This window comes from Ammospiza caudacuta, chromosome 4 (assembly GCF_027887145.1).
Source record: "Ammospiza caudacuta isolate bAmmCau1 chromosome 4, bAmmCau1.pri, whole genome shotgun sequence".
In the NCBI taxonomy this organism is placed as follows: Eukaryota; Metazoa; Chordata; class Aves; order Passeriformes; family Passerellidae; genus Ammospiza; species Ammospiza caudacuta.
The window spans coordinates 61,640,510-61,657,167 of record NC_080596.1 but is presented as its reverse complement, the minus strand read 5'-3'; the positions used below and the strand labels follow the sequence as shown (position 1 = coordinate 61,657,167).

Below are 16,658 nucleotides of genomic sequence, written 5' to 3'. Positions count from 1 at the left end.
AACACTTTAAGAATGTTGCCCTGGCTTGTTACTCAACAGAGAAATAAAATTATATGCAGAGCATGAATTAATTCTAGGTGTTTATTGCTTTGTTTTGGGTTTTTTTGGCACTAACTTTTCATCATGAATATCACTTGAAAGCTGTAGTTACTACTTCTTTTAGCTTACTGCATCTGGGCCAAATTTAATACCTCAGTCATTTTAAAAAGATCACAATTCTTTGCTGATATTATCATCAGCAATAGCAAGTGTCAGATAGTGTATTAGTGAACAGGTTGCTGAGTGAACTGTGTGAGAGAGAGAGCTACATGAACCAGGTCATAGCACAAGTGTACCTGAAGGTGCAGTGGCTCCTGGTAGTAGAAGTGCATATCCATCCTATCTGTGTGACAAAGCTGTGCTCTGGAACAAACTAACCAACTTCCAAACAAGCCCAGGGTGTGTGCACATTCATACAGTGTGCAGAGACAGGAGAGCCAGCCCTGGAACAAAATGGGAAATGCATCAAATGACAAGATGGATCCTCACTGCCAAGAACTAGGAGAGAATAGGCAAATGACACATTGATAAAAAGACAAAGGTCAGTAACTATCTTTGAAAATAGGGTTAAAGGGACAAAAATGAAGTGCAGAAGACTTGTAGACCACTCAGTCTAGAAAAGCACAGGAATAAATAAGTAATATTTAAGCACTTAGGAAAGAACAAAAAGATTAACAGCATCCAAGATGTATCAGTAGTACATCACAGGCAGTATAATTTACTGCTGGGATACAGTCACAGGTCTTATGGATGGATGAAAAGCAATCACTGCTATATTTTGGTGTGGCTCTTGTTATTATCTCACATAACATTCTGACCAATGAATAAATGAGTTAGAAGAATAGATGAGTTAGAAGAAATAACCACCATATGAATGTGAAACTGCAAAGTTGAACTTGGGGGTGGTTACACACCAAAACAGAAGGGAACACTGAGTTGTGTTTCACAGGATTTTGTCCTGAATCTGATGCTATTTAATACTTTCATTAACAATTCAGCAGAATGGAATATATACTTACTAACCTTTCAGAGGCATAAAGTTAAGCAAATTAAAACTGTATAAAGACATCAAGACTTCAATTCAAAACAATATTGCCTGGAGAAATGACACGAAGAATTTGAATAAGGAATGGTCAGAAGCTCTTTGCTACAGCAAGAAAAACTATCTGAACCCACAGAGAATGGGGAATAACTGATTAGGGAACAGTTCTTCAGAAAGTCATCTGGGATCATACTGGATCATAAACCAAACACAACAACATACTGTTGCATAAAAAGTCATCATTACAATGGGACACATTATTCTAATAACATAGATATGGAAACAGGAAAAAGCAGAATAAGAATATGAAATCTTCACTGAAAGAAATATTTTGAAGCAAGCAAAACACTAGTCATTCTTTTTTTGGGTGTTTCAGCTATAGTACTTCCAGCCTAACATTTCTGTGATTCTATTTTGCTGTCAAAGCACAAGGAAGCAAAGCTGATGTTACATCAGCTTTTGGAATTAGGAATTCTGCTGCTACATAAAATATCTTCTGCTTACTAATCCAACAAAGGTAACATATCAAGAAGAAAAATTTGATTTTCCTCCAACAGTGTATAACAAAAGAGAGAGAAGCAATAAGCAGAAACAAATCAGTTGTAAAATAGTGGAGATTTGCCCAACTTACCACTTGCAGATATTGGCTAGCAAATCCATACAGAAATGCTAGCCATGTGCTAAGTGCCCAGACAAGTATGGATAAGCTTAGCTGCAAATGCAGCAGTCACATTCTTCCCTTTGGGCATCTACTATATTTTAAATCGTTTGATTTCTTACTTAATTAAGTTTTATGCATTTTCATCTACTGCCTTTTTCCATCCAAATGCTGTTTGACATAAATCCAAGCTAAAAGGTCCTTGATTCAAATGACAAAACATTCCACAACATTTTTTACATAGTTTTTTTTAATTCTCTGTGGAAGCCTCAGCTACCAGAATAGGCAATACAGGCATACCTGAATTAGCAGCTACAGTTTTGTAAAATATTGCTGGGATATTCCAGAGTGCTACTATGAAAAATTACTATTTCTGAAATGTGATATATGAATTTAATGTAATTTAAATATATATATATATATAAAAATAATTTGAAGAGAATACCCCAGAGAACAGAAAAATATACTCCTCCAGAAAGAAAGTATTTACAGACCATCTACATGTTTTACTTCTTCAATGCAACAAAAGAAGCCTTACTTGTTGTAAAAATGTGACTAAGTCAAGAAAAGAATGCAGCCTGGCATTGTACAGGAGTCAGTAAAACACTATTTTTAGAGTCCTTTAATGGTTACTTCTTTTATTGTTAAATACAAGGAAACACTCTCCACAAAACACTGTGTAAGCATTCAATGATTTTTTACTAAGTGGCAAATGATGTAACTGATTTATTGCCTTGAGACAGAGAACTCCTAAAGGCAGATAAATGCTAGGGCAGGAGGCATAATTACTGGGCACTAACATTATTTTTTAAGACAGAAAGATAATTTGTTAATAATTTTTCCAGGTGTATTATTTGCAATTAACAAATGTTCAAACACTTAACTGCACAAAAGGACTACAGAAGCATGTAATGAAGAGATATCAAAAGCCACCCATGCAGCCTTTCTGGTGGAAAAAGTGACATTTCTATTCAGAAGTCATCTACACTACACTGATCAACTGCATAAGTATCTCTGCAGTTGCAAAACACAATTAATTAGATGTCTAATAATCCCAGATGGAAAGCTCTTCTCTCAAGTATTTTTCTTTTAAGTATGAGGTGTTCTGTGGAAAAAAAAAAAATCTAGAATTCTCTCAATTCCTTTCCAGTGTCTTATTAAAACACTAGGAATAATTACTGGTCCCTGAAACTGCCTAAACCTTGAAAGATCCTTCAGAGAAACTGAAGGCTGTGAAGGAATCCCAAGAGGATTATTTCAAATTTCCAGGTGTTAGGGCACTACAGCTAGTTCCTTGAAGTACATTTTGCATAAACATATGAGTTGTCTTGGTGGTTCAGTGATCAAAAACATGAAGGAGCTCGTGATGAAAAGCAAAGGCACAAGTTAAGTTGTTCACAGATGAGACATCAGACAAGTTACCAAAGACTGAAGATGGGATCTCTCCTAGCACAGTGTAAAAAGCAGCATAGGAAAGCATTGTAGCAAATGGACTGAGAGGAACAATGCAGAATGTATAGCAGTCAATATACTAGAAATGGGACCTCATCTGAAATCCTCATCTGAAAGGAGTTATTGCTCAACAAGAAAAAATGAAAAAGCGCCCACATCTTGTTAACAACTTCAGGACTCAAGAATCCCTGCCTCCACGTTTCCAGGAAGAGTGATCAACATGTGTGCACTGGTTTTGCTTGGGATAGAATGAATTTTCTTCCCAGCAGCAAGTACAGGGTTTGTGTTTTGGATTTGTGATGGAAACAGTGCTGATAACTCAGGGATGTTTTTGTTATTGCTGGGCAGTGCTTACACAGAGCCAAGGCCTTTCCTGCTCTGCCTCCCACCTTCCCAGTGAGGAGCTGTGGGTGCACAAGGAACTGGGAGGGGACGCATCCAGGGCAGCTGACTCCAACTGACCACAGGGATATTCCAGACCATATGGTATTCCAGATCATATGCTTCATGCACAGCACACACAGCTGGGGAAAGAAAAGAGCAAGGAGAGGGGACACTGGGAGTGATGGCATTTGTCTTCCCAAGACACTGCTACATGTGATGGAGCCCTGCTTTCCTGGGGATGGCTGAACACCTGCCTGCCCATGGTGAATAAATTCCTTGCTTTGCTTTGCTTGGGTAAGTGGCTTTTTCTTTCACTATTAAACTGCCTTTATCTCAAATCCTGAGTTTTCTCACTTTTACTCTTCTGATTCTCTCTCCAGTCCCACTATGGTGGCACTGAGTGAGTGGCTCTGTAGGGCTGAGCTGCCAGCTGGGGTTAAAACAACGACAAAAAATTCCTTATCACAGAAGGCAAAAACCCTACATGTAAGAGAAAGGAAATAAATCCTAATAAACAGGAGAGGATAAAGGTGCAGTGGCCTGTAAGCCAGCAAGCTTAGATCACTACATCAAGAATTTCTTGTGTTTTACCACTTAGATATTTTATAGGTAATAGCCAAATCAAGAAGAAAGAAAATGAATAAGCAATTACTAAGTCACTTTAGGTATTTCAGTTAAGTAGTTAAAGTTTGATAAAATAGGCCAGGTTTCAAATAACCACTCTTCTAACTGACTTTATCATTGCTAAAAATTTTCCTCTAAAAATGAATTAAAGACATACCACCTGTAGCAGGATATTTCATGTATGCCAAAAATAAAAACTCTATTACTAAAGAATTCATAGTCTTCAAAAGCAAGGTCAAAGAAGCAATCAAGAACCTGATCTTAACACATAATGAAGAAATTTTAAAAAGCACACAATAATACAACTTGGTAACTCAAAAGCTCAATTTCATCAACACATTGTGCTGTAGTTGGGAAAAAAAACAGCAGGACTGACAAAATACAGAGTAGCACTTTTTTTCATGAAATTTGACATGTCCTACATACATTTCAGCACAGACTTTCAGTATTAAATTGTTCCAAAACTGCCCCCATTACTTGAGTATTGAAGAGTTGTTAAAACTGCAGTCTTGACTGAGTGAGGCATTTGCTAAGACTGCAAGGCTGATAGCATGGATGCTATGATGCTCTTTGTATCCATGAAGTAGAACAGCACAAGTAATCTAGTATGGAATTTGACATTTTTATGTCAAACTAAACATAAGCAATTAAAGTTTGGCCACTAAGAACAGAATCAACTGCAATCACAGGTGAGATCTGCAGGATTATTTTATGGTTTAATAAAGTAAATGACACTTCTTTCCTCTCCTTAATGAAGGCTTGGGTGAGGGGAGAGGAAGGTGGAAAGCACTGAGAATTACCATAACTTGTTACAACTTGTTTACAAAAAGAACATTAAAAACTTCGGGAAATCAAAATAATCTGGACACATTTTTACTGTAACCACTTCCATTTCATGCACACTATAGTTAATAAAATACAAATAACATCCAAAATTTAACCACTACTGACTGCTCCTACAGGAATTATTTGCAGTTTCTCAACCTCTGCATGCACATTCAGTTTTGTCAGTATTAAATTGCTGGCTCCACCTAGTGTTGCTCATGCCCTATTCCTACAGGCACTGAAATGCAGGGAGCCAGTCATAACATGGAGCTGAGCACTACTTCTGCTTGCTCCTTGGAGAGAGCATCCCTGACCCACCTCACACACAGAACTGCGCACACCCTGAGCAGCATTTTCACCAGCACTGACTGAACAGCTCCCACAGCCTGTCACTTATAAAAAAGGGCATCTTCCTTTTTTGTTTTGTTCTTAAAATAACAAAATACAGCTTTTAAACTCTTGTGAAGACAAAAAAGGGTGCCAGATGTCTACTGATAACTTACTGAGAACACACTTTGACTCCACTGATGAGGTAGTACTGCTGTTACTGTGACAGACCCTTTCACTTTCAGGATTAGAGTTTCTCACAAAAACTGCTCCTCCTGTATGGACTGAGCCTAAGGAACAGCAGATGGCTCAACTATTCTTATTGTCTTTCCCTGGGGAAGCATATCTGTCTGGATAGCACTTCTATTGGCTATCTAGGAAGCTTTTAACCCAAAGTGATTTCAGGCTGCATTTTATCTACTTTGATAGAAGCAACAGCTCAGCTTTAGTCTGAACTGGAATACAGTCAGGGCTGATTCACCCGGTTTGTATGTAACAAAGTATCACAACAAAGCAAATGTTACATTTCTCAAATGCTACAATGATTTGTACTCAGTTAACCAAAATACAGGCTGCACTAACATTTAGATCTTATGATCACTTGACTTAGTACCTGCAGTCCAAAAGATACTATGTTTTTCTTACAAACTCGTAAATTTGTATTTTAATTTTCTGAAAATCCTACTACTAAAGGTACCAACAAGCAAACAGATACAGCAGTTTTGAATCATCTTCAAATTCTGAGCCTCATTTTATTCAGGTGCCCTATTTTCTTGTGACAGCACTATTCTTCCATCTTGTAGTGGTTTACAGCAAGCCAATTAATAACAATCTCTGATTTGGCTTTAGTCATTATGCCTATAGGCTTTAAATCTGTTCACTTTATAAGCATTAAGATAAATAAATAAATAAATATTAGATAAACCCATTTAAATACAGTGCAAACTTACCTGTAAGCATTAATATAATCCTTTCTGTGTTGTAGAAGAAAATCTTTCAGCTTTCCAATATGAGAAATCTAAATGAACAGAAATCATAAATTTCAGATGATTTTATATTTGAAGTTCAGTATTCACACTTCAAACATGAATTCATAAATTTCTTATTCTACAACTAAATAGAATAATAAAATTTACTCTTTTATACTAGAATTTTCACATTTTCCAAGCATAAAAATAATCTAAAAAAAATTTGTTGTACAAAGGTCTAGCTTGGAGAGCAGCAGTAAAAATACATTTCTTCTTCCCAAAGAAAATGAGCTAAATTATATGAAGTAACTGTAACTACAATATTAAACATTAAAAATATTAAACATGGTAACATAGAACATTATCTAAATTTTCAATCCAGAATTTAATTATTCCATAATTTAATGTACAGTTTGGAAATAAATTCATTCTGGAAGACCACACAAGAAATTTTCAGCTCTTTACTGATCAGATATATCAGATATACATGTTCAAGTCCAGCTATCAAAACTTGTATGGCAAGGTACTGACCCTCCCTTCTACTTTTGCCCTAATACAGTGACCAGTTTGTGCCCAAACTAAAGTGGTTTCTCTACTACCTGATAATCATTAGTAAGCTTTGCCAGATCATACATCTCAATCTAATTTCCATTTCTGAATTTCCACCTCACTCTGGATAACTTTTTATTTATTTTCTTTTTTAAGAAATCTTTACAAAGATCTTTTGGAAAGCCACAAAAAAAAAAAAAAACAAACTGAAACAACTTTTGAAAACTTCAGTCTAATTGAAAAGATTTGGTGTAGCATAAGATGCTGCTTATTTTAGAGAATGGAGGAACTACAGAAGTGTAGCTTAATTCACCAGAGAAATGAGAAGACATGATGGAGGGTGGGAAAAGGGAAGAGAATTCTATACATTAGCAGTATATATTTTCCGAGGCAACTTTTAAAACTATATTCTCAAATATTAGTTAATAATTCAGTGTAAACAAAGCATGGAAGGCATTTTACAAAACAAAAGTTGTTTTCATTTACAATAAATAAAGTTTACTCCATGTATCTGGGGAAAAGTATCATCAACTGCTCTAGTCTTAAAATCCCATTTTCATGCAAATGATCTTTGCAATTAAACAAACAGAAAAACCACGGAGAAAGAACACAGAGTAGTTTGGATAAATAGAAGATTAATTCCCCCAATTATTTTTCTTCAAAAGCAGCTCTTTGAAAAAAAGTGCAAGGAAAAAATGTACTTTGTAAGACCACAGTAATTTGTACAACTTAAGATAAGTATTTCCTTGTGCAAATAAATAAGCCTCCATTTCCCTATTATTATTATTTGCTCTGTTTCATTTTTACTATAATTCATCATATTGGAAAAGGATTTTCCTAGTTTTCATGTCTCAAGTTTTTTGTGCGATTATCACAGGAAATGTCATCCCATTCATAGCAAACTGAGTTCTGTCAGTACCTTCAGGAGTTTCCCAAAGTGTGTTAGCACCATTATACACAGCAAGAAGGAAATACTGCAATTGTTACAAGACCAATGAGGCACAAAGAGTAAAATAAACCATTCTACAGATTCCTTCTCATTACCACTTATTATTTGTACAGTAATCTCCTTCTCAGCTCAGACTTGGTATGTCATCAAATTTGCTCAATATATAAGTCAAGTTTGACTATGAAAACAAAACATCTAAAACAGTTATACAGTGTTCCAGTGGAACAATCATACTTAATAGGCAGAAAGAAAGTACTACAGAGGACAAAACAAATGTAAAATAAGAAACACTCCAAAACATTTACATTAACACACGAGAAAACACTAAACTAGAATACAGAAAAGCAAAATTTTGTAAGCAATAAATCTTCATATTACTGCAATAGTTACAATTTAGGAGTGATTAACAAGCAGAAAGAATCAGAATGACAAGCAAGAGCACTGTCTTACAGTAATTAATTCATCTAGTCACAAAGAGCATTCTATTTAGGCTAAAATTGTCATCACGTGTTTGAATTGCACTGACCCCACTTTGCCTCTCCTTCATTTGTAAAGCTATTTTCATGAATTTAGAATGACACCATTATGCCCATACTCACATCAAGCTCTTAGTTCCCAAGATTTGCATCAGAAGTGAGACTTCTTGTTTTCATTTCCCTCAAATTCTAACAGCATCTTCTGCAATCCTGCACGGCAGATATTTCTTTCTCCTTTTGTTACCATGTACGACTGGCACAGCTTTGAATTCAATTTGTCACAACCATATGAACAAAATTAACTTTTTTAATTAAAAATAAGGTCTCACTAGTATTAAAGGGAGGGAATGCTAATTTTATTTTACAAAATTGATTGGTTTTCTGTATGATGCTCGAATTTTTGTAGATACAAAATATCCCACATTATACAAAGAAAAATCCTGAAGATACCTCCAGGGTCATCAACTTGCAATTATATATGGTGTTATCAGAGGCCCACCATACACTCTTTACAAAGGCAGCAAGCTTCAGCCTAAAGGGAATAAAGCTTCTCCCTATTACAACTGAGTGTCTTTACTAGAATCCTATTGCTCTTTTTACTGTCAAATTATTGTCTAATTTCCAGGTTTATTGATTACCAACTTCTATATATCTCTGCTTGCTTCAGAATGGTCCTTTCCCTAAAATTTCTGTTTCCCTGCATGCATGTTTGATTTTGCTGTCAGTAATTCTATCTATCTATCTATCTATCTATCTATCTATCTATCTATCTATCTATCTATCTATCTACCTACCTACCTATCTACCTATCTACCTATCTACCTATCTCTAACTTTTGTAGCCCAGACAAATAACCTCCAAGCTTTTATTTCCTTCTCACAGAACAGTTCTGAAGTTGCAGAACTCACAGCTTCCCTCTGCATTTGTTCCAGTTTGCATCCATCCATTTCCAATGCAAATGACTAGAAAGGCATTCACTGGTGTTGGTTACTTTGTAACTATTTCTGCTGGAAAAACCTTTTTTTTCCTACTAATTTTTCTAGATCCCAGTATGTATCTTGCTTTTACTCCACTGGTCTATGTTTTTTTCATTATTAATTTAGCCTAGAGTCCATTCCTCATTTATACTCCAATTGCATGACAAATCCACACTTTCTGCTAATTTTCTTTTTATTAAACCAGCTGAAGAATATTTTAACCTTAGGGGGCTTTTAATACCAGTAGCAACGCATTGTGAACTTGGCCAAAACTAACTTTATCTCTGTAAAAAAAGTCTTCCCTTCTTGCAACAGTTTTCTTGGGCAGTCTTTCTCACCCTGCTTTCCACCACCTCTGGGATAAATTTTTGTATCTTCTCTTAATTAATCTTCCAAGTAGATCTAGTAGAGTTTTAAATCCCACTTGCATTTCAGCATACCCATTCTTCCACTCCATTTACCCATCCATCATAACTGCAACTTCCAATTTGCTCTACATGCCTGTTTTCAAAACATTTTCACCACCACTTGACATAGGTGTCAAAAGGATAGATGAGAGCAATTTGAAGAAGCACAAACACATCTGAGTATTGGCCTCGTCATGGTTCTCATTCTTTGCATCTGGAAATTCACTTCCTTTTTCTCCCAAAGTCTGGAGCAGAGAAATAACCTGAAACCTTCAACCCTGAAATAAAGAAATTACTTCCTTTCTCCCCCTGCATCCCCACAGAGACAGGAGGGCTTAGAGAAAAGCCCTTCATAGTTGCAGCACTCTTGCACTACATAACAACTAAACCTATCTTACAAGGAAGAACACTGCTGAATTTCCAGATAACTGACATTTCTAAGGGAATCAGGGAATAAAATACCTTTTCTCACAATACTGGAGCACCAGTTATATCATTACAGCAAAAGCATCCTCTTCAGCTTCTGTGCACTACCACAATATGGTGGGTTATGTTCCTTCTAACAATGAGGACTACTTAGGAAACTCCAGGCTCTCCCTCTTCTCTTCCCATTCCCACTCATACTCCTTGAGGCTCAATATCACACCCCAAAACACTAAAATTTTTTTTTTTTTTTAAATTACTCTTCTGGAAAGAACTGGTTTCTTTCATTTCAGCTCCACAAATACCTGGACCAGCACAAGGGAGGGCAGGAGCTAAACAGCACCAGTAGGGAACTTCCTACAAGATGCATCTGCCATGAATGGATAAGGTATATTTAATTACAACCTAAAAAATTCAACATGATAACCTCCTAAGCTCAGTTACTGAATCTGGGGACTCCAGGAGTTATTTAAAAACTCCAAACTGTAGTTCTAATAATGAAAACTCAATTGACTCTCTACAGTGAAGCAGCAGCAGTTTGCCACTATGTGACAAACAAAAGCATCAACATCATGCAAGTGAAAAACACTATAAATTCACATTAAAGCCTGTAACATAACTTTTTAAAAGTTACTATAGGTTCCAGTTTGCACTTGATCCCCACAGTAAACTATCTCTTTAACATATATATCTGTGTTTTGTTGCCAATACAGATTTTTTAAACAACTCTTATTAAAGCATAAAAGCAATTATTGCATCTAATGCAGGTCTGACACAAAAGGAAGCTGTGAATGGCTGCCATCTGCTACCACAGGTGGCATGCATAGCTCTATTTATACTTGGGGCCTGCACTAGAAATGGTAGATGTTCCTCTGTTTGGAGATTTTTCTAATGATTTCAGAGCAGGCTAAGTTATTTAAAAAGATAAGCAGGAAAGCATTGCCTGCAAAGCAGCATCTTGATGAGACGCAGAGGCTTTAGAACAAGACGCTGACTACGCTTCCTTCAGTCTCTTAGCAATACATAGGGCATTGCTTTCCACTCCAACAAAGAACTGATCCCTCATGAAACAGTAGGGTCCAATTTGCATGCGTTTAACCCACTGCAAGAAGCAGCAGCATTGTTTACGATTAAAATGATTGGAGTAGGTTCCCGTGACATATTGTAGAGAGAATTCAAGCATGCTGAATGGTCATTTTCATTGAACAAATATAGCGTTTTATCAAATTTACTCTTCCATCACAACAATGCCCAACTATTTCCTACCATATAAAATTGACTGTTACACTTTGCGCTGTATTGTCACTCTGAATTTTTTAAAAGATGTACTTTGTTAAAAGAAACTTTAAAAATTACTTAAAACCAAAATATAATTGAAAGGCTTTTGCAGAACTTGTGAGAGTGGTTATTTACTGTTGATTCAGCAGCACTAACAAGCACTGCTGACTACAGTGCCATACTATCCCTTATATTATCCCTTAAAACAGGGGGGGAAAAACTTTGAAGAAAATTTTACATTTAATTTTCCAATATGTTTGAAACACATTATCTCCAATGTCTTACCTAAATAGATTCCATTTACAGATTCATAAAAAGGTGACTATATTCTACAAGCCCCTTGGCAAGAAGTGTAAAATTTAAGATTGGTATAATATTAGTATATTAGCATCTAGGCACCTATCCCGTTTTCAGTTCCTAACATATAGTTAAGCCAAACAAACCCATTGCCTATTTCAAGAGAAATTCTGAATTTCAGTAAGGCATCAGCTTATGAACAGGAACTGCACATTTTTACCAAAAGAAATAGTTTCAGTACTAGGAGGAGATACAGTAATTACTGTAAGAACATAAACTTGTTTTTCCAATGTCTAATTCATATTGAAAAAAAAAAAAAGAGGGAAAGGAAATTTTCCATGGTTAGTGCATGTAATGAAGGTAAGTGCTTTCAGAAGTCTGGAGTGAAAACCCAAACAGAATAGATACTATAAATGGAAGCAAAATTTATATTAAATAATTTTTTAAATAAGACCTTTAGCTCTTATCTAAACTATTACAGTTGAAAACTAGTTAGAAATGTTTTGATGCAGAAATTACTCCTATAAAGAACTTTTTCAGTGCAAACTACCTTTGGCTAGATAGATGAATTTTTTAAAACCCAACACAGGACGGGCTAGATTCCACACTGGTTATATTTTACCTAGGTTATATTTAAAACACTGTCAGCCCTTTGAATCAACACAGACTCTTGCTGGATGCTGCCAAGAACTGACAAGATTTTTGCTTTTAAAGTACTGTAATTTGGATTTAACATTTCAGAACTGGAACCTTCAAAAGAGGAAATGAAATAATTCGCTGGTACAGTGAAGTAGCTGTAACAGCGATAAAACCAATGAAATGACCTTTACCCGTGTGAAGGTTGTTCTTTGAGGAGTTGGTGCGGGTTCGCAGCGCGCCATGGGGTGGAGCTGTGCCCCCAGGATTGAGGCCGGGACTCGCCGGCTGCCTCCACGCGTCAGCCCGGCCGCTGGGCAGCTCATTTGTCTCTGGAGGGGATACATTTGGTTTAGGTTTCCCCAGCAAACGTGAAAGTTTCTAAAATAGGTCACGCAGATCAATTGCTCTCGTAATCTGAGACCCAAAAGAGCAAATAATATCTAAACTGCGGCGAGGGGGTGGCCCGGAGCTGGAAGCGGGGAGACAGCCAGCCTGGCTACCTCTAATCTCAGGAAAATTGTGACTTGGTTCAGTTCCTGCTTTACATCAGCATACATGTTACAGCAACGGGCACAGAAACGTTTCTTATTGCATTTTATTAGCAGCCTTGCATTTGAAGCAAAGGAATTAACCAAGAATGGGGGGGGTCATGTTAACAAAATGTGTAGCATATATGATAAGAACATTCAAAACTGAATTAATTGAATTAAAAGCCATGAAAAAGAAGAGTGAGGCTACTTGAAACTTCAAGGTAAAGATGGAACAAAACTTAATTTTTTTAAAATATGTTTAATATTATTCCTATTTTTCTAATTTAAAACAACACATTTTTAATATAAAAGGAAAGCAAAATTGTAGGAATCATTGCAGGAGATTTCATTAGTCATTGTGGAATACTGGAAGTTAAAACCTGTCTGCAGAATACCACAGGCAGTATTTGGTGCACATTAACAAAGCGATTAAGAAATCTTTAAACTGCAGTAAGAAGCAAAGCCAATTTCCTGATACTTGGTCTGGAGTAGAAAACACTTCATTTTGTTTAATATCAAACTGTCAAAAAAGGAAAAAGTAAAAAAGAAAAAAGCACTGTCTTGTACATTAAAACAAACAAACAAAACCCAGTTTGCTCTAAATATTTTTTTTTTTAATTTTGGGGTTTTTTAGTTCCTGCTTAACATATTTTTATATATACTATCTGTGGTTCAAAAAATGTCTCATTGATTTATACTACTGTCAGTTTACATTTAAATACTTTGCCTCTAAAGTGCACTTTAGATCTGCATTTCATTATTTTTATTTTTTATTCATTGTTAATTACCTGCAATGGTAGATTTGGTAGTCAATAACTCACTATCAGCCTAAAAGTCTCATATTTCATCTTACTGTGCCTTTCATAAAAATAATCCAGAGTTACTGTAAGATTCAGTCAAATATATCAAGAAAAAAATTCTTCTTGCAATTCTGTGACACAACTGCTAACTTGTGTTGTTCAAGACACTTCTAATAAGAGTCAAACAAAATTGAGATCCAAGTGCTCAAAAACTCCAGTTCCCCACGGACCACAATACCCAGTATTATCACTGAATGAAGGTTTCACTGGAGTGCTATCTGGGAATAAGGCTGATAAGTATTTTAAAAATGTGTATGGTATTGACAGCAAACTCCACCTGTACAGAAAAATTACTTTGAAGTCACTGATTTTTTTAAAATTTTTGTTGCTTAAGGAAAATATCCATGAACATATTGTATATCCTTAAAACTGTTTTTAATGCTTTGTGCTTTGGATATCTGTGAACAGAAGGGGAAAAAAGAAGTCTTATTTTTTAGGGTAATTACTTACAAATACTGAATTTCAACTCTAAACCAAAGAAATGCAACACACACAGACTTTAAGATAGAGGTCTGCGTTAATTTTGGCACTGTTTCCTTAGCTCTTGTGGAACACACTGGTTTGACACCATCACATATAGAAGCACATCTAGATATTCTGAAAATGGTCTGTTGACAGTCAATAGGAACATGAAATGACCTGAAAAAAATTAACAGTGGACTTCCTACAATGTATCATCATGCTAAATGGTTTTAATAACTAGTTTTCATTTATTATCAGCAGCAACAAAAAAAAGAGCACAACATCTGATTTTAATAAAACTTACTATTTCCCTTTCTCTTGTCTATTGTCAAACTCCAATCTTAACTTTCTTTAACTTGTATTTTTACACAATCATCCAAAACCTCATTGACTAAAATATATATCCCACCACAATTGTGGGGAATGTTTTGGTTGAGAGATACAAGGAAATTGGTCAAAATATGTATTTGCAATAATTGGCCTTTACCACTGCTGTTGAAAATGCTCCATTTACAACCTTTCAGTAACTGCATTCAACGTAGCTTGAGTCTTTCTGTAAGAGATATTTTCCTTGTCTCTTGTTCTCAGTCTGAGCTCATTTTATTACTACATTTTCTTGACTGAAAGATGTTCTATGATATAAAGAGAGAAGTCCAGTCTCATTTAACAGATACTCAGTAATAAATGGTTGCTCTTTCCGACCATTATTATGAGACCTTTTGATTTTCTGAAAGGTTTTTGCAGTGCAATTCAGAGAGTTCTATGTGCATGCACTTCACTTTGGGACTGAAATCTGCTTCACCGCAATACACTGCAGGGCACCGCAGGAGCTGAACCCAGGGCAGGGGCTGAGCCCGGGGACAGGGGCCGAGTTCGGGACAGGAGCCGGAGCCGGGGCCGGGACAGAGGCTGAGCCCGGGGACAGGGGCCGGGACAGGGGCTGAGCCCGGGGACAGGGGCCGAGTTCGGGACAGGAGCCGGAGCCGGAGCCGGGGCCGGGACAGGGGCTGAGCCCGGAGACAGGGGCTGAGCTCGGGACAGGAGCCGGGGCCGGGACAAGGGCTGGGGCCGGGACCATGTCCGGGACAGGGGCCGGGGCTGAACCCGGGCCAGGGCCGCATGCGGGACAGGGGCCAGTGCCGAGGCCGAGCTCGGGAGAGGGACTGGGGCCGAATCCGGGGCCGAGGCCGGCACAGGGGCCGGGACAGGGGCCTAGCCCAGGGCCGGTGCCGAATCCAGTGCGAATGCAGTGCCGTGCCGAGCCCGGGACAGGGGCCGGGCCTGAGTCCAGGACAGGGGCCGAGCCCAGGGCTGGTGCCGAACCCGGTGCCGAACCCGGGACCAAGCCCGGGGCTGAGGCCGAGCCGCCGCGGCGGCCGCGCTCCCTGAAGCCGCGGCCCGAGCCGAGCCTGCTCAGGCTCCGCAGCCCCTCCGCCAGGCCCTTCCCATGAGAGCTCCGCATTTTCGGTGTACTTACACTCATACACCCATAGTGATACAGAGCACGAACCGACACAACACCTATTCTGTCTCAAAATCCTACAACTCCTGTCAAATATTATTCAGAGGGGCAAGTATTTTCCTGGATTTTCATTATTTGTACAATAATATTCTTAGTGCAAAAATACTTCTATGTTTCAACTCCTTAATTTGTTATACAGACTGAACATTACTTCAGTGGTTGCTCTAGCATTTATACCAAATAAGTTTCTCCCCCACTAAAACACCAAGAAAAACACCCAGTCAGAAATTAGATGTTTATGAATCCTTATGTAAAGACCATATATACAGTTCAAGCACAAAAGCAAAAAATAAATATACTGGAAATAAGCCAATTCTGCACACATTAAGATTTTAATCCAAGTGCTTTATGGTATCAGCATAAAAATTAAGACAAAGGGCCATTTCTGCCCCCTTTTCTCGTGCAACAGGAAACTCTATGAGCTGGATCCTCTGCCCTACATGGCAGAACTTCCTGGGCCCTGGTAGCCTTAAGTCCTTCCATGGTTGATGCAGAGTGACTGATGCACTGAGAGAGGCATTCACATCCTCAGGAAACCCAGACAGAGCTGCTCCATCAGGCACACACATCTCCTCCTCTGCCCTACTTCAAATGCTCTCCTTCACTGCCTTTTCTGAGCAAGCCACTACTCCTTTGTTACAGCACCTAGGAAATAGAACCATACAAAACACCACTCCTCCACCTCTGGGGAAAACAACTCTTCACCATTAGTTCTTACAACAGTACACTGAGGTGCGTAAAAATACAGCCTTAAAAAAAAAAAAGGATCATGCTTTTAATAGCTCTTGGACCTCTTGGAGAGAGGAAAGAGAGGAATACTAACAGTCAATCTGAAATCCAAGTATTATCCAATTCCCTTCATCCTATCCCTTTCTGAATGTCTTAGAAGGCAAACCATGACGGATTCTCAATTCTACAGCAAGGGCTAGAAGTTTATCACAGCTCAAGTGGGAATAAAAGCATCACAGAA

At 37.6% G+C, this 16,658-nt stretch overlaps 1 protein-coding gene across 3 annotated transcripts in view; it reads right to left on the bottom strand.

Annotated features, from left to right (window-relative positions):
- Positions 1-16,658, bottom strand: part of STX18 (syntaxin 18) — a 58,891-nt gene that overhangs the window by 19,770 nt on the left and 22,463 nt on the right. For 2 of the 3 annotated variants that reach the window (XM_058802928.1, XM_058802930.1), the window contains exon 2: positions 6,302-6,369. In XM_058802928.1, the coding sequence (XP_058658911.1) occupies positions 6,302-6,369 (68 nt within the window). Of the gene's footprint in view, positions 1-6,301; positions 6,370-12,505; positions 12,566-16,658 lie in introns of those variants that run through there. The other variant, XM_058802929.1, reaches the window with a different exon arrangement.